This window comes from Hetaerina americana, unplaced genomic scaffold (genome assembly GCF_022747635.1).
Source record: "Hetaerina americana unplaced genomic scaffold, ioHetAmer1.1.p SCAF_106, whole genome shotgun sequence".
NCBI classification, from domain to species: domain Eukaryota; kingdom Metazoa; phylum Arthropoda; class Insecta; order Odonata; family Calopterygidae; genus Hetaerina; species Hetaerina americana.
In genome coordinates this window covers 1,002,898-1,024,421 of record NW_027286137.1, presented here as the reverse complement: position 1 = coordinate 1,024,421, position 21,524 = coordinate 1,002,898, and the positions used below count along the sequence as shown (strand labels likewise).

Genomic DNA, 21,524 nt, shown 5'->3' with positions numbered 1-21,524 from the left:
TATGACACTAAGATTTAAAGGGAATATCAACAACAGATGTACCAATTTAACAAAAAAACAGAACTCAAATCGGAACGATGGGAGCGCCACACGGTGGTTATTCCGGGAACTTTTTGATCAAGGTAGTATATATTTCTTCAAGGTTTTTACTTATCAAGTAAGATTTTTATATGATCAGATAATCAATCATTAACCCTTAGAATAATAACTCAATCGTAACAATATTATAATGATATTTAAATAGTTTCACTTAACTTAACAGCATTCATCAATGTCACAGAGTCCTCAACATTGAATGATGTTCAGATGTCAATGTTGAATGATGATGAATTAGTACTAGAGTTATGAATAATCTTCAGAGAATGCCTACTTATAAAATGAAAGTTTTCATGCGTCACTTGAACTTCTTTCTTCACACAGTATAGCAGATAGGAAGAATAAGTCCTGTAATTATATTCTAAAACTCTACAATACTAGAAAATAATGCATTAAAGTGAAGTTTACAATGAATCTGGTAAATTAAACCTAACATAGGAAGCGTTTCTTTGATAAAAACCGCCATTTACCAGAGCGCTTTTGCGAATGAAGCGGAGAGAGAGGAAATTTGTAATAACAATAGAAGAACGATATTGACTAAGTCATATTTCAAAACGTATATAATTCTTTGGTGCTTGGTACTAATAATTTCTAATGTTTGCGTGTTTTGGATTGACTTTCAAATAAAGCATTAGTATGTGATAACGACATAATGTAATGTATGACGTCAGCTGCAGGTATTGAATTTTCTAAGTGTACGCGTCTTATTATCTGCTGAGAATTCCTAAATATCGAGTTGTTTTAAGAGAGTGAAACATCTAACCTGCTCTATTGTAGTATCCTCTTGTTACTTTCCCGCTAGAAATGTGTTTCATATATATCCAGCATTCCCTTCTAATGGTTCAAATATAGTCATCTACATCTACATACATAGTCCTGTGAATACCTTCTTTCCCGGTGCTTTTTCATGAATATTTAGCATCATTATGCATTGTAAAATGTTAATAGATTTACTTTACATCAGTTAGATACAATACGTGCATGTAGTACACAAAATTAGAAGATTACAAAACATTTGAACATATAATGTCCACTTAGTTTACCTTCGTTCATTTTAGCTAGGGACATTTTCTAGTGCACTAAACCAATTGTATTTGCGTTTTGGCTGTTGTGTAGATGGAAAACGTACAATAATAAAATAAATTTATATTTAGTATTCTTGGAAAAAAATGCTTGTTATATATCTACTTCTCAATTTGTGTTATTTTCGTATTATTTTTTCCTAAAAGTTATTGTATGCATTCTAATTGAGTTCATACCGCGAAGCTGTGTACTTCTCTTCCCTGTTATAAAATGTACGTTTAATGTTTCCACCGTAGACCTCATTCATTGTTTTTCACTCAAATGCTCACTAAAAAAGTAGAGCAAAGCAGTTGAAATTTTGGAATTGAGGTCTAAGAGAGCAGGATGAAAGTTCGGGTCCGGGAATTATCATTACCTGTGGCATTGTTCATAACACAGCAAATCTTTTTATTTTCTGGAATTATTTTTTATCTTTTTCAATACTATGCTTAATAAAGTTGAAGTCTAGATTTGATGATGTTAAATATTAATTTTATCCAAAGAGATTCTTGGGCTGAGCACATTTCAGAGTAAACAGCAATATCTCAGGACCTAAAAATGTATCCATTGTTATAACTCTTCACTTAGGAATAAAACACCAAGACATCCCGAAAATGCTTTGAAATTTAAAAATTTCACCTACAGTACATACGATTGCATCATGCAGTGTGAGCCAACCTCATTTTTAAAACGTAATTTCTTTTGAAAATTGTCTTCTATCACTCTGCATTAAGTATTTTCTATTCACTACAGTATTCATGGAGCTGATTAACATTGATTGAATCAGCTAAATGTGGCCTTATCTTGAACCCCTTTGGAGTGTATCTATTAAATGCATGTAAGTATGAATATTCTTCCGAGTAACTTCTACAATATTAATATACAAAAGATATTTCTTTTTAAGGTCACCGTTTATTAATATATGATTAAATAATTAGTTATTGGTTGTTATAATACTGCAATGTCAGTTACCATAATGGTTCATATTTGTAACAATTGAAGCCACAATTATTTGTCATTATTTAAAACTATTTTGGTGACATTTACACATTTTATTGTATTTCAAAGTATCACCTTAGGCTAACTGACATAAACTGTAGCATGATTACCACTGGGAATGCGTAGGTTTCCTATTTGAGCATTATTATTTTCTGGCAAGACTCACGACACTTCACTCTCATGAAGGCCTAGGGAATCATAGTTTCATGAGACAAATACAACCCTTAAGCCCTAGATACTTAAAAAATGTCAGCATTTGGTTGAATCTCCTAATGATTACTACAGTTAATAGGTAAATATGTTGGTTTCACTAACCTAACGTCAAGGTAACATGTTACCTTGTCATGTTATCATCTCCAAATTTAAACTTGTACATAAGCTTTTATTTTTTTGCAAGTAAGAGCTAAATCATGGATACTGAAATTAAACTACTACTAAATAATTTATTTTTATGATAAAGTTTCATTTTCCTAAAATATATAATTTTCATGAAGGGTTTTTCAAGACAAATAGAAGTTTTAGATTATAGGAATAAATGATTGAATAAAACCGTGATGTCAATAACGTTAGCAATGCAATATCAACGGTGAAAACGTCGAATAGGCTTAAAAATTTTGAATTTTTTTCTAAGTTTAATTTCGCTCATTGCCAGCCCCATGTGAATACCTTTGCTCCATTTACTGAACAACAAAAAGAGGAAAAGTCCCAATTAATAATAACTGGGAAGATGTAATAATTATGGTGACTTCATTGTATGTTATCTAGTTGGAAAATACAGTTTTATATGTGAAATTTTTGTTGATTTCAATAGATTTTCACCTTGTAAAATTTCAGATCTATTCAGGTTTTTTTATTTGGTATTAAGTTGCATGTAGTAAATGTTAAGAGTTTTTAAGTAATCATTGCCAAAATGTGATCAAAGGGCAAGGATGAATAACTTAAATGAGGTTCCTGGTTTGTTGACGAGTTATTTAAGTGCCCGTCAATCTCTATTTTGGTTCTATTCACTGGGCACGTTAAATTCTGTACTTTTTAATGTCTTGCTCCTAAATTAATCTATCTATGAGAAATGTTTAATTGGTAGTGATAATAACATTTTTATTCAGACGATTTATTGTACAAAAACTCAATTTTGCTCTATCATTTGCTTAATGTGGTAAAAGTTTCATTGATTTAACTCTATGTTGCATCAGTGGGTGCTGTTACAGGTCAAAATGTGTTTTTTTCTCCTATGCATGCTTCTGATGATGAAGCATGCTTTCCACAAAGGTGTTTTTTCACCTTGGGAAATTGAAAAATAGTCCCAACGGTGTAGGTCTGGACTGCAGGGAATATGAGGAGCACACTTCTCATTGATTATGATGAGATATTCAGCAAATATATTTGTAATGTTGCTGCATACGATATTTCAAGGTGGATAAATTGATCTCCTAATAACCACCATGCCATCCAATTTGCCAAAATTTGCATTCTGTTATTTATTTTCTTATTCAACCTCATTAGCTGTAAAAAATATCTTTTCCAAAGATAGATTAAATTTAAGCAAAATCAGTTTTTCCTTGTATGCTCTTTAGATGGGCTGACACAAAAAAGGTGAGAAAAAAGTTGATTCAGGCTGTTGGGACTTGTTGAAAATGGCACTATAAGTTTTCAAGTAAGGAATTGATTCATGCAAATACTTGCAATTTGTATGTTTTCTCTCGTAGACAGAGGTGAGAAAGATGGAAGGGAGATCTCCTCCTGATGAAAAATCAGGGTCATTACCAGATGTCCTTGAAAATCACTTTGTTGGCCTGAGCATTGGGGCCAGAAAAAAGACACCCCCTGGCAGACTGCATAACAAGTATGTAATGGTGAATACATGAGTGATTTACGTTCACAACAAAGTCAAAAATGACTCATTAGTTAAACTGGGTAATTTTTATCAAGGCAATCGATTCCATTCAAAATTTAAAATTAGGCATGTTTCAATCCTTGACTTATTAGTCTTTGGGTACTGCATATGTATTAGATTCTTTCATAAATCAAGCCCTACAGTAAAAAGGCATTTTGAGGCCAAATGAGAAGCTAACTGATGACCAGGACCTTTGAGAGCAGAGTATCTGCTAATCTGTAAACTATGAAAACCACAGGATAAATGGGGAAATTGGTTTGCAAAAATTCCAGAAAAATCATTTTGGACACATTTCAGAAAGAACTTGGATGTGTCTGTCATCTTGACCTGATAATAGTTCAAAAAAATAAATCCAGATGGCATCTAAGTATTCTGATGACAACTGTGATATGATCCTTTAGTTTCTTTTTGTTCAATTTATTTTGACCCTTCAAAACATAAGTAGTTTGTGTTTTTATTTGGAGGACATAGGCAGTTTTGAATATTCTTGTACTAGTTGCCTAAATATCATTCTCTTATACATTTCAGTAATATTGAGGATTTTGGTTGTCTGAGGATTGTATGAATAAATTATTAATACAAGTGTGTATAAATGTTCATTTCTTACTGCTGTTAACAGCCCTGTATGGATAGCAAAGCATGCAGAACACCCTTAAAAACTGAAAAAGTTCCTATTGTAAATAAAATTTCTTACTCACTGGATAGCTGATTTTAATGGTTCTATCTTGAAAAAACCTTCACTATTTTCTTAAAAAAATTTGCAAATTTCATTGTGAAATGGCAACGTAAATGTATTCATATTTTAACCAAATTTTTCTTAGGAAAGATGAACAATCAGTGGAAGGTGATAATGCTCTTCAAGACATTAACATACTTGAACAATGGAACTCACTGGATAGAATCACTTTTGATGACACTGAGTCATCTGATTGGGAAAGAAGCAATTCGAGTTCAATGTCTTGGTTGGATGTGAGAATAATTTTCAAGTTTGTTCATTCAGTTACTATATGAATCAAATAAGTTATTTTTATCCCTGCACTCAGTGATACATGTGTGTACTATTCTCCAATGTAATTACCAAGTTTAAACATGGATGCACATATACTGCATGTGTTATACTGATTTCACTTTGAATCTCATTCAGCACATGCACATATATATGTATTTGTTTCACCTCACCAACCAGCATTTATACGCAACTAAGTATAAGTTAGAAGTTAGTACTTCAGTAGTTAAAAAATTGGCTTGATTGTATATCATGGTAAATGCCCTTTCATTTCTTTACCAATGAGTCCAGTTTGTACCAAGAAAAAATCACTCTACAATGTTTTGATTGCAGTGCATAAAACATTATTTATCTGTTTTTGTACATGTAATTATATAATCAGCAACTGATTTCAACAGCCAAACATCGCTGCTATCCCACCTATTTACATCCAAGGGTATTCGGCAAGTTGAATGGTATTAAGTCACATTTGGGTTACTCTTTGGCTATGTTCTGCATCTGGAAATTTAATCTTAGATCCTTGACCAGCATATGAAGGTAGGTAATTTCTAATTCATCGCTATGCAGTCATTCAGTGAGGATGCATTTTGCAGCAATCATATAGCATTGCAGGTGATTTCTGGAAGCTCAATTATTTTCTGTATCCTTGGGAATCAAACAATTTTTCATTTCAAAAGCCAGCTAACACAATATTTTATTTTTCAATGAAGATTTGTCACAGCAAAAATGGATGTTGGGAACTTCTTATAGTATTGGCCCTTGTGTGATCATGAAAGTCTGAAGACAGTTTTGAATTTCATTATTTGGCCATCTTAAGGATCACTCAGAGGAACATGGTTCTGTGCCAATCAGTGATCACCTGACCACTAGTTAGAAGATACCTCTTAAAATAAAGGTAGACCTTGTCTTTTGTGGGGGTCATGTTCCTAATCACTAGCTCTGTAAAAGACAAACATGTGAAAGAGAAGTCATTAATGAAATGAGAATGTAAGGTTTGGTTCTAACCTTAGCAGGAAATATTTATTAAGTGATTTTTTTTACTTTTAATGGCCTTTTCAGAAATAAGGGATAGTGAAATGTATGCCAAAGAGGAAAAACTTAGACAAGACAGAACTGTATGAAAATTAATCTTATTTTGTATAAAATGTTTGTTAAACTATAGTTATGGTGGTTGCCTATCCCATGAACTGAATTACTTAGAACAAAATGAAAGATAAAAATGCCTTCAGGAAAGAAACAGTAGAATTGTTTTAAATAAATGAAATTGAATCAATATTGTAAAGCTCACTACCAGCAAAATTTGTGATAATGTGGATAGAGTTGTTGGTGATAGTCTTTAACAGCGCCACTATTTTATTGTGTATTATTTTTTTGGTTAATGTTAATTTTTTTTATATTCCAAGCATTCTTGGATTTATAGTTCAAAAGCAGAAAATGCTATATAAATTACAAAAGAGTGAAACTATCACAAAAGAAATATCTAGTTGAAAATGATGCATTTAGAAACAGTCAAGCATGTGGAAGAGGAGGCATGAAAGACAAGGTCTACCTGTATAAAGTTAGAAAGGACTCAATCGGAAGTGATCTCATACTGGGCAAATGTCACAATTATGGAATGCTTCTTAAAATGACCAAAAACTAATTGACCCCAATGAAGTTAATCACTGAGAAACACATTTTTGTGTATAATTCACTGCATTCATCATATTCGATATTTTAAATACCTTTTCATGGACCAATGTTCATTGCATAGGAAAGTGAACAGGAGACCACCCTCAAGGTAAAAACCATGATGGACAATATCGAGAAAGTGCTCTATGGGGAAGCGCATGAACCTGTTCCTCGAGTTGTTGCAGAGGAATGCCAGCAATGGAAGATGAGATTTCCACATTTAAGGTAAGATCTCCGAGTATAAAACTCTGATTATGATTGAATTATATCGGTTTCTACAGTTTCGTGCATACACCCATGTATTTTTATTTGAGCAATTGACACCAAGCATCAAAGGTGGGAGATCAAAAAATTATGAGTTCGTGACTTGGAAGAGCAGTCAGAGTTTTATAGACAAGTGAAGAAATAATTATGAAATTCAGTTGCTTAACTTGTAGAGGTATTCTAGATTGCAGATCCATCCATATTTATTTAAATTTTCAAAAACTAATTGAAAAATTTGATAGAATACAGGGAAAATTGGTATCCTGTTCATGAAAGAACTGTTATGTATTCAAGTTATGTGGTGGTCAATGCATGATCATGAAGCAGACCTTCAAAACTGAACTTGTGACACAAATGGACCATGTCACTGTCATGATTGTATTGATGTAGATCCGTAGTGAAATGAGGCCACCAAAGAATTTAAAGACTGCTTTTGAGCAAAGTTAAGGGCAAAATATACATGGGAACAAATTTTCCAAATTTTTTCTATTCTTTAATACTGACTAGTTTCAGTGTACTATGCCATTTTCAATTTCCTTTCTTTGTTTCTATCATAGTGAAAATAATAAATTTTCTGTATCTATTCCAGTGTATTTTTCATAGCATAATGGAGATTACTTTCTGGGCAGCCCTCGTAGTATCAATAGCTATTTTCTGTACCTATTCCACTGCAATTTTTATAGCATAACGGGGATTACTTTCTGGACAGCCCTTGTAGTATCAATAGATACACAGTGGAATACTAAAGTCTTCATACCTAAGTTCTTTCCTTAATACACTCATGTTTGTTCATCTGTATATGTATGTTAGTTCATGTATGTGTACATGCCAAAATGTGTACATATCTATTTCAATGTTGTACACACCTATCTGTTTTCAATTTTAGTACTTGATAGAGAACCTATGATATAAAATGAATACACATTGCACTTAGGCCCATTCACTCAATCTACTGTGCACCTCTTTTTCCTCATCTATGAATCTAAGTTCGTTCCTACCCAACACATTCTCAGCTAACTGACATGGCTGCAGAAACGGACAAACAGGAGGAAAGTTGTCAGAATCATCTTAAACCTGTAATAGTTAGTAATTTTTTTAAAATATTCGTTAATAAAAGGAAATAGTTAGGTTCATATCAGGAAATAGAAATTTGAAACAATTGGGCTAGATTGTCATTTTAAATTGTATTTAGCTCTTAGAGACCATAATAAGTCAATAAACTAGAGTGTAAGACATTTAAAGATGGCATATTCATCATTCATTGATGAATTAAAAAAATTAAATTGATTTTATATTGATACATAGTTGTTTCTAATGTTTTGTTTACAGTAAAGTAAAATATTGTTTTATGTGATATGGTTAATATTGTTTTCTTGTTATTGGTGTAAAATTTCTTAGTTAATTAATATTTATTTTGGTAAGCATTCATCTAAACTCTTTGATGTGAAGAAAGTAATTCTTTTGCTTACCTCAGTTTGGAGTATTTTCATTTGCAGAAATTGTATATCAATATTGGGGCTAAAAGGTAGCTTGAGCATGATTTAAAAAGTTCAAGAAATATAGTATAACTCTTTGGTAACATTGTGTGTGCTTCCTTAGCACTCTTTCAGAATCCTTCTAATAAAAACTTAAATATCTATTTAAGTTGAGTTATTCATTCTTTTAATATAGTCGACTGCAGTATGAATAATATTGAAACTTTTAATATTTCAGAAAGCAAAATAGTAATTACTCAGCTTTACCATTATCTATCTAAATATTTCAGGGATACCAATAAATTTTAAGTAAATGTAAGTTTCTTTTCTGCAGGGTGGTAGGCAAAGCAGTGGACATAAATTATATGGAAATCCTGAACAATAACCACTCATACCTAGAAAAAGGGTCACCAGTTCAAGATGGAAACTCTGGCCATTCATGGTAAAGTATGTTTAGCTAAAAAATCAGTCCAGAATAAAATTTATCTTCATTAATTAATGATAAAAATAATAGTGGACTCATGCCTTTATAGAAAGCATTTCTAGTCTAATACAGTGAAATTGAAATGTGAATCTAAAACACCAATAAATATATATATACATATATATATGTATATATATATATATATATATATATATATGTATATACATTATATATATACATTATATATATACATTATATATATACATATATATATATATTTTTTAAAGGTAATCTACCGGTTAAGGTAGATTTTTGGATGGACACAACTACCAAACAAATATTTTATTATTCCCAACAAAACAAAAAATCCAGCATCCTACTCTACATCAGGTCCCTCTTCATCTCTGAGTACTTCCTTCCTCCCTTCATCCTGTCCAACATCCCTATCCTGTTCCTTCCCTTTCCTCATTTGCCTAACATTCTCCCCTGTATTACAGTCTTCAACATCCCGCTGCCGGTCAACACCCCCTTCATCCACTTTTCCTGCCTCCATAGGATTGCTCCCAACAAACCCCTCTCTTCACCCACCATACCAAGTACTTCCTCATTTGTTTTCTTCTCTGTCCATTTCACCTTCTCCATTCTTCTCCTCACCCACATTTCAAAAGCCTCCAATCTACGTCTATCCTCCTGCTTCAATGACCACGTTTCCGCACCGTACATAGCTACGCTCCATATCAAAGTTTTTACGAGTCTTTTCTTAACATCCTTACTCAACGTCCCTGTCATCAACTCCCTCCTCCTTGTGAAAGCCTCTTTGCCTAGCGCAATTCTTCTCCTTACGTCCCTACTACTTTGATCGTGTTGGTCCAAAACACTACCGAGATACGTAAACTGTTCTACCTGCTCTAGATTTTGCCCTCCTATTTTAATGTTCAGCTTGGCCTTTTTCTTTCTAGAAAATCGCATAACCTTTGTTTTATTAATATTGATTCTCATCCCATACCTGTTGCACTGAATTTCCAATTCACTCAGCAATGCTGGCAGCTCCTAGGCTGACTGACAAACTAAAGCTTGGTCATCAGCAAACCTAACTGATTTTACGAATTGCCCGCCCACTTTCATTCCTACCTCGAGTTCTTCCCATGCCTCTTTGATCATTTCCTCTGCATACAGGTTGAACAGCAACGGTGATAATGGGCAACCCTGCCTTACACCCCTTCCTAACACTGCCCATCCTGACTCCCCGTTTCCCTCCCACACCTGAGCAGTCTGAGACATGTACAGGTTGCGGATTAGCCTCCTTTCCCTCCAGTCTATTCCTATTTTCTGCAATATACTCATTAGTTTTTCCTAATTCACTCTATCAAACACTTTTTCGAAATCTACGAAACAGGCAAATAACTCCTGGTTGTGTTCTATATTCCTCTCGATTAATAATCTCATTACTGCAATGGCATCACGCGTACCTCTCCCCATCCTAAACCCGAACTGATCATCCCCTAAGTAATCATTTGCCCTACTCTCTATCCTTTTGTTTATGATCCTGAGAACAACTTTAGCTGCGTGGGATATCAAACTAATTGTCCTATAGTCCTCACATGACGTGGCCTTTACCTTTTTCGGAATAGGAACTAAAACTGATCTCACAAAGTCTTCCGGCCAGATTCACTCCTCATAAATACTACAGATCAGCCCATATAGCCTCTTCCTCCCACATTTTCCTAAGCATTTTAAAAGTTCCACGGGAATGTTATCTACCCCCACGGCCTTATTTAGTTTCATCTCCCTTAATGCCCTTTCTATCCCATTGTCTAGTATGCCTGGACCTAAGCTTTCTTCATCTACGTCATTTTCTTTTTCAATGTCTAACTTTGTTGGTCTGAGTTCTTTACTAAACAGTTCTTCTATATACTCCTTCCATCTCTCTTGCATCTTTCCTGCGTCAACTATTACCTTACCCGCCTTATCTCTAACTGTTAGCATAGCTCTTCCTTTCTTACTTCCCGATAACGATTTAACTATGCTGTACAGCGCACCGATTTCACCCTTCCTCTGCAGACTTTCCATATCCTCGCACTGCGTCTTCCACCATGCTTCCTTTGCTTTGTTTGTTGCCCGCCTCAATTTATTGTTCAATTCTTTGTACTTCATTTTGCCTAATTCTGTATTTATATTCTTCCATTTTCGCCGCTCATCCATCTTCGTAATCATCTCATCCGTGATCCATGGTTTCCTAGTCCTTTTAGCGTTAACGGTTCCAATAGTGTCTTTTGCGGCTTTAGGCAACCCTTTCTTGATCATTTCCCATTTTTCTTCGATAGTACTTAGCTCTTTACCATCCTCCATGATTTTCTCTACCGCCTGTTTGTATTCCTTCCTTTTCAACCCATTTAATGCTTCTACATTCCATTTTCTAACTCGCCGCCCCTGCCTTATCTTTTTGAAACGTACGCTACATTTCATAACAACTAAATTGAGTCCGCATCCGCTCCCGGTAAGCTGTGGCAATTTATCACACTGTTCCTAAACCTGTGTCCAACCAGGATATAATCTAGCTGATATCTTCCTGAGTCACCTGGCATTTTCCATGTATACCTGCGTCTTTTGTGGTGTCTAAACCAAGTGTTGGTGATGACTAACCCCTGTCTCCTGCAAAATTCAACTGCTTTCTCCCCGCGGTCATTCCTCGTGCCTAAACCGTAGTCCCCCACCTCATCACCATCTCTTCCTTCGCCTACCGTCGCATTCCAATCCCCCATCACTATCAAATGTTTCCCGGCAGGAACACACGCGATCATGTCCTCTAACTGATCGTATATCCTATCGACCTCTTCTTCCTTATGGTTGCTCGGTGGCATGTATACCTGAATAATAACTAAGTTCGTCGGTTCTGCTTTTATCTCCACTAGTAGTATTCTATCCGTTACCTGCTCTATGTTTACTACTTCTTCCTACCTCTTCATTTAATACTATGGCAACCCCTCGTTGGCTCTCGTCCCCGCCGCTGTATATTATTCTATACTTATCACTCCAGTAATCCCGCTATCTTTCCATCTCACCTCGCATAGACCTAAAATATCTATATTTCCCCTTTCCATCTCTCGCTTAATATTCTCCAATTTCCCTAAAATCATTGTCCTAACATTCCACGTTCCCATTCTAACTAATTTGGTCTTCTTCTCCTGAGTCTTCTGTCCTGCTGCTGCTGGTTTTCCCTTGCAAGGGTTTCGTGGGATGACGACCGCGGAAGCCTTGCCTCCCCCGCTGCCGGGCACGACACACGGCCGATTGGGCCGAGCCCCGTGGTTGCCAGGACTCAAAATATCTCTATTGTCCATCATATTTTTCTTCGGAATGATAATTGAGATATTAAATATATATATATATATATATATATATATATATATATATATATATATATATATATATATATATATATATGTATATATATCTCATTATATACCACTAACAATAGCATTCACAATCATTATAGCAGGACCTGCAGTCATCTACATGTGAACTTCATCAGAACTCGCAAGTCTACATTTTCCCCCCCATAACATGGGACTCTTATTATATAATAACCTTCCTCTGGTTATCAAGAGCATAGAAAAAATGTCCACCTTTAAATTCAAAGTGAGGGACTTTTTCATGCTACGCTTATTCTACACTATTGATGAGTTTCTGAATATGTAACAATGTAGTGTATTTTACGTTAAGATCTTTGACGTGCCGTATATCTTGGAACATGAATGTACCCAGATCCTCAGGCAAATAAATAAATAAAAATAAATAAATAAACAAATAAATAAATAAAAATAAATAAATAAACAAATAAATATATATATATATATATATATATATATATATATATATATATATTATAAAATTTATTAATAATCATCTCCAATAATCATTTAATTATATATCTTGTTCCAGTAGGACGTTAAATTAAAAACTAGCTATTCATTTAAAATATTGAATCAATATTTTATAATTTTGTATGGTGTACACCTCTGCAATTTTTTTAGAAGAATTAAAGAATTATCTCAATAAAATCGGAATGCTTATTAAAGTGGTATAATAAATAAACCCTACCTATGGACTACAGCCGTGATATAGTGAAATTGCTTTTACCTTCTGACTCCTAGAGGTATACTGGCAGGAGCAGTGATATTTGATCTTGGCAGGGTCATCTATGCCATATAATTCGAAGGGTAGGAACCAGATGAAAAATAGTCCACTCTGTGTCAGTTCCTCAGGGAGATGGCTGCAAAGGTGTTTAACCCTAGTGGGGTAGTAATTTTAACATTACACCATTGAGTGATAGTGTCATGTTAGAAATACTGTTTAGGAAGACTATGGGAAACCACTTCAGTTATTTATCCCAAGACTTCTAGGATGGGCGCTTTAGTGCAATTGAGTCCTGAAAACTCTGAGACTCAGCCCCATCAGTGATGTGTCATGCCCATCAGCAAGGGAGGTAAGGCTTCCATGGTCACCATCTCATGAAATCCTCTTGATGTAATTTATTCAGTATGAAGTATAGCGTATGATTCATAAAGATAAAGCAGGGAAGATGGTTTGGGAAATGGAATGTGCAAGCACTAACATGATAGACAGTAAGGTGTATCAGCCAGCTGTAGAGAAAATCACGAGTGAGTAAAGGGAACTGGATACTGTAGAGGAAAAATGGGAATATACATATGTATCAAAAAAGGGATATTGAAAGCCACAAAAGAAACTATAGGAATTGTAAAAAGGAAAAGCACTAGGAAACCATGGATTACGGACAAGATGATTAAAAAGATAGATGAGAGAAAGAAATGTAAGAATATAAACACTGAGGTTGGTAGAAAAAAAGTATAATGACTTCAATAATAAACTAGGCTTGAAACTAATAGTGTGGAAGAAGTGTGGTGGAAGATGCAGTGCAAGGATGTGGGAAGTTCACTGAGAAACAGTGAAATTAGTGTGTTATACCAGAAAAAGTATAATGACTTCAATAATAAACTAGGCTTGAAACTAATTGTGTGGAAGAAGTGTGGTGGAAGATGCAGTGCAAGGATGTGGGAAGTTCACTGAGAAACAGTGAAATTAGTGTGTTATACCAGAAGTAAAACACTGCCAGGTCAAAAGGGAAAATTGTAACAAAAAATCAAATATAAGTCAGGAAAAATGTTAGTTAAACCAGAAAATATCCAAGAGAGATGGAAGGAATGTATAGAACTGTATGGTAAAGGTATTAGACAGGTAAGGTTAGGTATAGAAATTGAGTATGATGTAGATGAAGATAGCATAGGTTCGAGCTTACGTTATGGCAAGGTAGAAAAGTCATTAAGGGAATTGAAATCAAATAAGGCCATGGGGGTATGCAGCATTGATTGGGCAACTTGAGAGATCGCGGATAATAATGGCACATGGTTGTTGTTATCATTTTATTTCATTATGCTGCTTAAACTCTAGAACTTCTAGAACTCTAGCAGAGCATGGATGCCCCTTATACTACTAGAATATAAATAAGTACTCACACAAAAAAAGAAATGCACTGCAATAAAGACCAAAATATTTTGGCAAAAGCCAACAAGAATGGCTGCGGTAATATCCCCCTAGTGGTGGCTTGCAGGGTACTAAAATATTTTTTAAAAAGTAACTATACATTCCCACAGAGTTACTTAAAAGTTGAGAAAAAGGTGGGAGGAAAAGTTTTTATGGACTTATTTGTAGAATTTATGAGTACTGCAGGAATTAATGAATGTACTGCAGAAAATGAGTAGGTCGGCAGGATTTGAGATTTAGCTGCACCTTTACATGTCACAGACTGTACAGGTGCTAGTGGCAGAGAGTTGGAATGGTAGGTGAGGCAGTGTTAGGATGGGGAGTACGACTGGTGTGTCCATTATCACCTGTTTTGTTTATTTATTTATCCTTAGTTCGAAAACAGCACTTTTTGGCCTTTACATCAGACTATTAACAGTGATTACAAACACCCGAGCCCTGGGTGGAGGAAAACCCACTCAGGTGGGAATCGTACCCGCGACACTTGGATTAGCAAACAAGGACGATACCCCGCCACCGGGGTGATCTTTAATGTATATGTGGAGGAATATATTAAAGAGGAATTGGAGGTAGGAATGAAAACCAGAAGACAATCAGTAAAATCAGATAACCTAGCAGATGATCTAGCTTTATCTTGTTAGTCAGCCAAGTGGTTGCAAACTCTACTGAGTGCCTTTAAATGACAGTGTGATAGGTATAGGATGAGAATAAATGTGAATAGAACTTAGATTGTGTAATTTTTTAGAAAGAGAAAGGTTAAGTTAAATGTTAAGTAAGGAGAGCATAAACTAGAGAAGGTGGAAATTGACCAATTACGAAGTGTTTTGGACCGAAATGGTCAAAGTAGTGGGGATATTGGATGAAGAATCACATTAGAGAAAGAGGGTTTCAGAAGGAGGAAGGAATTAATGACAGGGAATTTGAGTAAGGATGTTATGAAAAGGCTCATCAGAACTTCAATGTGGAGCATGGCTTTGTACCGTGCAGAAACAGTCATTGACGCTGTATGATAGGTATGGATTGGAGGCTTTTGAAATTTGAGTCCGGAAAAGGTGAAGTGGACTGAAAGGTAAACAAACTAGGAAGTGATAGGCATGGTGGGGGAGAAGAGAGGATTACTTGGAGAAATCTAAAGGAGACAGGAAAGATGGATTCAGACCATTTTGATTGGGAATGGGATGTTAAAGGCTGTGATTGAGGAGAGAATGTTAGGCAAATGAGGAAGGGGAAGGAATGAAGACAGGAAAGAAGAATGCAGATTTGAAGAGAAACTTACTGTTAGAGTTCAATTTCAGGCTGCATTTTTTGTTTAGGATAGGCAAGTAAATATATGTTGCAGAATTGGATAGGCTGAGTCCATCCAAATCCTTAACTGGTAGAATGCCAAAATAAAACTATAAAAAATTAAATTGTTAAAACCAAACATTTTTATGGGGCTCTATACCAGTTTTTATTTTGAATTAATGGTGGTGTAAAGAAATAATTTAGATGTGTTTGCTACATTATTTCAGATTTGAAATTTAACTGTGCTTCTCTCTCAGCTCACCTATGCTATGGTGTAGTGGGCATAACATTGGGTAGTAGATAGAGAACTTTTTTAAAGTTTAAGAACTTCACAATTCATACTACTGCCTAGTCTGCTTCTTGCCTCTTGTGACGTGCCATCTATGTCTCAGAAATAAAACTACTACATTTAGCCATTTCGTTGAGTGTGATAAATATTTTATTTGGTAAATACCAGAGAAGTACATTCATTGAAATCCACAAAATTGATTATATGGCCATTATTAAACCATTGCTAATGTTGTGAGAGATCATAAAATTCATAAAATCAATAAATATAAAATTGTCACTCTTTTAATGTCAATGACATCTTTTTTAGAAACCTAACCTTGTTTTAAAGTATGACTGTCTGTACTGATGTTTCTATTGTTTTATATTTGGTCCCGAAAGACATCAGTGGTTGCCATGCATGAAATTTATCCCTAATGTGTACTTCTAATTTTTAATTTTCTACTCTGCAGTAATAATGAAGATGAGAGTAATAAAGTGGAAGAAGACCAGGAAGAGACTTATGCAAGCCACGGAACGATTGAGCACAAGCCACTACTTTCTCATGAGTTTCATCATGCAACTGAGCCAATTATAAACAGTGAAAGTAGATTGATGCATGAAGCATTGCTTGATGAGTTGACGAAGCATGTTTGGAAAGAAGTGGTAGAGCTAAGAGTAAAAGAATTCTTGGAGAAGTTCAGCAAGAAAAACCAGGATGAAAATACCCAGAGGTCATCAAACAAACAGTGGCTCTCTGGAGTAGATGTAACTGGAAGACTTAAGGACTTAGGAAAGCATGATAAAGACCAAAGCATTTCACCTTTTGACACTCAAATACAGTTGCCTCTATCTGCCGGAGAAATCGATCATACAATGACAGTTCTGTCTTCCAACAATGAGCACTTTGAATCCCACCGTAGACATAGTGATCAGATATCGCTTAGCTACAGAAAGTGTAAGAATAGACAGGCTCCTTGCAAAATATCTGAGGAGAGCGATGAAGGTGAGGAAGTGGTAATGAAGAATCCTGAAATTTACTGGAATATTTTGGAAGATGAGAAAGGAGTGATATTTAATACAAGAATGCCCAAAATAAATGACTTTCAAGGACATACTTTAAAGAGAGCAACACCACAGGAGGAGAGATTGCAGTTTGATTCTCCAAGATGTTTAAAACCCACTGAAGTGACTGAGAAACTAAGGCTTCGAGAAAAATCAGGCACATCGAATAGCTTAAACCTTAGGTAATCCACTACATTGTAAATAACAATTAAATTTACTTAATTATATATTAGTGGGTAGTAGCTTTCTCTTTTTCAAGGAAAACTTAATTCCATTTCTGCTCGAACTATCATATTATTTCTTTTATTTTTCATGGTAGGGCTTCTTTCATGCAAAATATTACGTATTATACATTTCAGATATTTTGCTGTATGCATTGAAGGATAAAAAAATGATGTTGCATTTTCACAACTTGGAATTAACTGCCTACTTAATATCATACAAAATGAAATAATGTAATGTTTTTGCATTTTGATAACTATCGTTTTTGCAAACCATTTATTTTGTAACATTTGTATTTACTTAAAACTTCTGCATGCATAATACATGAGCATTGTATGGATAATTTAAACCATAATACCGTGTCTAAGTAGTTAAATTAGTTTGAAATACATAATTACAAATTAAATTCAACAAATCAGTGAATGTATAATAAACATTGCGCTTTGTACAGATAAACACAATTGGTAAACCACATTTTCTTCACCTACTTTTTCCCCTTCACTTGTTAGCACAATATGACCAAAATTATCCCGTTCTTTTAGATTTAGGTAGACTCCCTTTCATTGGATGCCTTAAATGCAAATTTCTTTCTTCTTCACTATTGCCATTATGTGTACATTCTTCTACTACTATTAGTCCTAGCACCAAATTTGAGCTAAAGCCAATTTGCACAATATCCTTGGCAGTTGCAAGCCTCCTGCCCAATTTCCAGGAATTATGATTATATTAATCTGTACAGTGCATTTGTAAAAGGTGACCAACACCATCCCCCCAAACTATGATTTGGTAATTTTTTCCCATTATCATGGAGACCTCATAATCAAATTTGGCTGAGGTACATTTTATTAGATCTTTTTAGATCCTGCTATAGCTTTTCACTCTCGTGAGTGGAGTCACTGTATTAAAATTGGCTGTAGCAGTGACCATGGAGTGATAATTCTACCATACAAGAAATATTTTATCAGTTTTATCAAAAGCATAATCTAAAGTCCCTTTCATACCAGATAAATTTAGTGGACACTTAAGAAATTCTATTCACTCAAACTGTGCAAAATTATGGTAACGAGTGCCTCTCCCCTCAAAGGAGAGAATTGCTAGTGAAAAAATTGTCAAAAAATAATTTGTGATTCTTTGGAATGTCAGCAACTTTTTAGTTGATCTCTTTTATTAGAGTTGTGTGTCATTTGCTCTCATAGAATCAATTCTTTATCAGGTGTTTTAGCCTGCCAGTCACTGTTATGTGCATGCGGATCAGTGAGAAGCCACTGAAGCATGCAAATATCAGTAGAACAATGAATGAATGTGAATATAAATCATTGGTGCTGACAAAAAAGCAATTTCTGCTAATTCTTAAGGTGCTTGTTATCAACTCCCATATTTTTGTGCATAATGTAATTTTTCTATTAATGTCCTTACTTATTTGCCCACCTCCTTCTAAAACACTTTCTAAATAGGTGAATTGTTCAATCTATTTTAATTTATATTCCATAACACCGATGTTTATCATAGCCTTCATACTTTATCAGAATCTCATTACCTTCATTTTATAGTGATTACGTAACTCTCATTCCATGCCTATCACGCTGATTCTGCAATGCATTAAGTAATGATTTTAACCATTTGGTTAGCTGACTAAATAATGCTTGATTATCCACAAGTATAATTGATTTTAAGAGTCCTCTTCTCTTATCATAATGCCATTACAAATTTTTTTTCATCTAAAGCATTTTAAATGAATGCCATTGCTTTTGTAAGAGTATAAAGGATATATCAGCATTTTCCATAACCTTATTACTATTACTTAACTATTATTCTTATTTAAATAGGTAATTAATATATTGAAATATAATAATTCATATTATCTTCCCTTCTTTTCTCGGTTTGGTCAGCATTCTCTCTCTATCATAGCTGTCCGCACCCAACTACCTCTTTAATATCTGCATACACCTATTCTTACTTTTGCAAAACTCACAATAATTTTCTCTTTTCCCCCACTATGTTGAAAGCTTTGTTTTTAATCTTACTCTCTGGCCAACATTTTTCCTATCCATTGAAATATAACAAGCCATTATTTGGTAAAATTCTATTTGAAAGTTCATTTCATGGAGTAAATGAGCCACTTTTACAGTTAAGTCCTGAAAATGAAGTAGGTAGATTCCAAATAATTATGTTGTCTGGTTTTCTTTCAGAAGTGGAAGGAAAAATGAAAGTATTAAGTATTCAGGAAAGCATTATCCTCAAAGTAAAAGTAGGTATGTGAGACTTCCAGCCATCCAAGACCATAAATGGTTGACAAATAATGAGGTAATGAGAATAAATTACTCAATATTTGTAAATTATAATCCTAAAAAAATATGTATACCATATTTTTCAATTTTTGCAGGCAAGTAGCTCTTATATGTATGGGCGATCTTCATCTGCATTACCTAAGCTGACTCCAAAAACATTAAGACCTACAATGTCCTCCTATAAAAATATGGTATGTAAACAAAATTGAATACCCATGCAGTGGATTTAGACAAGTACTTTATGTAGCCTATGAAGTATTTCACTAGGAGAAAGTAGAGTTGGATGCTGGGGTTATTTGTTTACAGCGGTATATTCATTAAAATACTTGTTGAGTTAATTGCAAGGAAAAATTTTGGCTTGTTGGGATGCAAAATAATTATTTCGAACATGCAGGGTAATAGTGAAATAAATACAATCAACTATAATTTGGTTTGATAATACAATCAAGTGTAATAAAAGTCAATAAAAAGCTTGGCATTGTAAAAATTGAAGAATAACTTCCTTGAGAAGGTTTTCTGCATGTGCATATACATATTTAAGAATTTCTCACTTCTTTCATGTTTATATCATGCCAACCTTTTTAAAAAAATATTAATCAGTAATAAAATGAAATATCATTCAAATGGGTTAGTCAGAAAGCCTGGTGTTATTTCAAGCAGTTCAGAAAAGCCACTCCTTAAAATAAAAGCATGTTTCAGAGTTGATGCAGAAGAACTGTCACATCAGTTATTTATACTACCTTCTTATCTTAAAAATGCTCTATATTATGACTACGAAACCAACTGTTACCATGCCAAACGTAATAAGGGAACAAGTTAATGTGGCAAAGTCACAACTAAAATCTGATCTTTGATAGCATGGGGAAAGGACAGCACCAAGAAAGCACATGTCATGTAAGCGTGAAATAAGTCCAGTTAAAGATGAAATGGATGTCTGCTATAATAAGATGAACAGAAGTTGTAAGTGTTCTCTAGGTAGGTGATCAAACCTGGAAATATTAGCATTTGCATTTAGCTAGGCTGAAAGAAATGACATTATGGCTTTTTCTTATTAATATTTCTTATTTCCAGTTCAATCCACCATTGGTGGTACCATACTGAAAGCCAAACAGGAAAAACTAAAGAGAGAAAAAACTTAGATCCCTGAACTGTGTTCACTAAGTCTTCTCCATATTATGACCACCTACAGGAGTGGTGGCTGACTCATGTAAATTCTTTCATGGAACTGATATGGAAAGAAATTTTCTCTTGGTACTTAGCAGAGACCCTACACTGTTAGAGAAGTGCCATCATACATATATATTTTGCACATGTTGACAAATGTTTTATGAATATCACTCGGCAAAAGCAGATGACTGTGATTTTGACTTTTGTTATGTATCAACATTGCTTGAATATTTTTAAAATGTAATTTTTAAAATAAATTATGTGTCCTCAGATATAACCTTGTTGTAATATGAAAAATTAGTGCCTGTACATGCAATATACTACCTTGATCAAAAATTTCCCGGAATTTATTCAGAAAATTAAAAATACAAGTTTATTCATCTAAATCTATATTGTCCCCTTCAAAGTAATCCCCATCGACTGCAACACACTTATGCCAGCGCTTGATCCAATCCTCGAAACATTTTTTATATTCGGTTTTCGGTATGTCCATCAGTGCTTCCTGCGATTTTTCCATTACTTCCTCTCGGCTGCTAAAACGCGTTCCCCGTAATGGTTTTTTAACTCGATTGAACAGAAAGAAGTCACAGGGAGCCAAATCAGGTGAATTCGGTGGCTGTTGGATGGTATTTGTTGCATTTTTCGTCAAAAAATTACGAATAATGATAGCACTGTGCGACGGTGCGTTATCATGGTGCAAAATCCACGAGTTTTCTGCCCACATTTCTGGTCTCTTTCGGCGAATTGCTTCACGCAAACGTCTCATAACGCCCAAATA

At 34.5% G+C, this 21,524-nt stretch overlaps 1 protein-coding gene across 4 annotated transcripts; it reads left to right on the top strand.

The window, feature by feature from the left end:
- The first annotated feature begins 643 nt into the window (after positions 1 to 643).
- On the top strand, positions 644 to 20,974 carry LOC139700664 (uncharacterized). Of its 4 annotated transcripts, none has more exons than XM_071599120.1 (11): positions 644 to 773; positions 1,912 to 1,996; positions 3,864 to 4,000; positions 4,873 to 5,020; positions 6,811 to 6,953; positions 8,802 to 8,909; positions 16,478 to 17,251; positions 19,481 to 19,595; positions 19,675 to 19,770; positions 20,437 to 20,554; positions 20,651 to 20,974. In XM_071599120.1, exons 2-11 carry the CDS (start codon positions 1,991 to 1,993, stop codon positions 20,716 to 20,718), a joined length of 1,713 nt encoding a protein of 570 aa, XP_071455221.1. In that variant the 5' UTR covers positions 644 to 773; positions 1,912 to 1,990; the 3' UTR covers positions 20,719 to 20,974. The 4 variants fall into 4 exon arrangements, with proteins under 4 accessions (XP_071455221.1, XP_071455220.1, XP_071455223.1 ...); XM_071599119.1 differs by lacking the exon at positions 644 to 773 and adding an exon at positions 1,612 to 1,826; XM_071599121.1 differs by lacking the exons at positions 644 to 773; positions 1,912 to 1,996 and having other exon boundaries at positions 3,935 to 4,000; positions 6,816 to 6,953.
- The last annotated feature ends 550 nt before the right edge of the window (positions 20,975 to 21,524 follow it).

Coding starts and splice junctions, on each gene's coding strand:
- LOC139700664 (XM_071599120.1), top strand. Junction 19,596..19,674: donor AATGGTTGACAAATAATGAG/GTAATGAGAATA, acceptor CAATTTTTGCAG/GCAAGTAGCTCTTATATGTA. Junction 20,555..20,650: donor AAGTTGTAAGTGTTCTCTAG/GTAGGTGATCAA, acceptor TCTTATTTCCAG/TTCAATCCACCATTGGTGGT.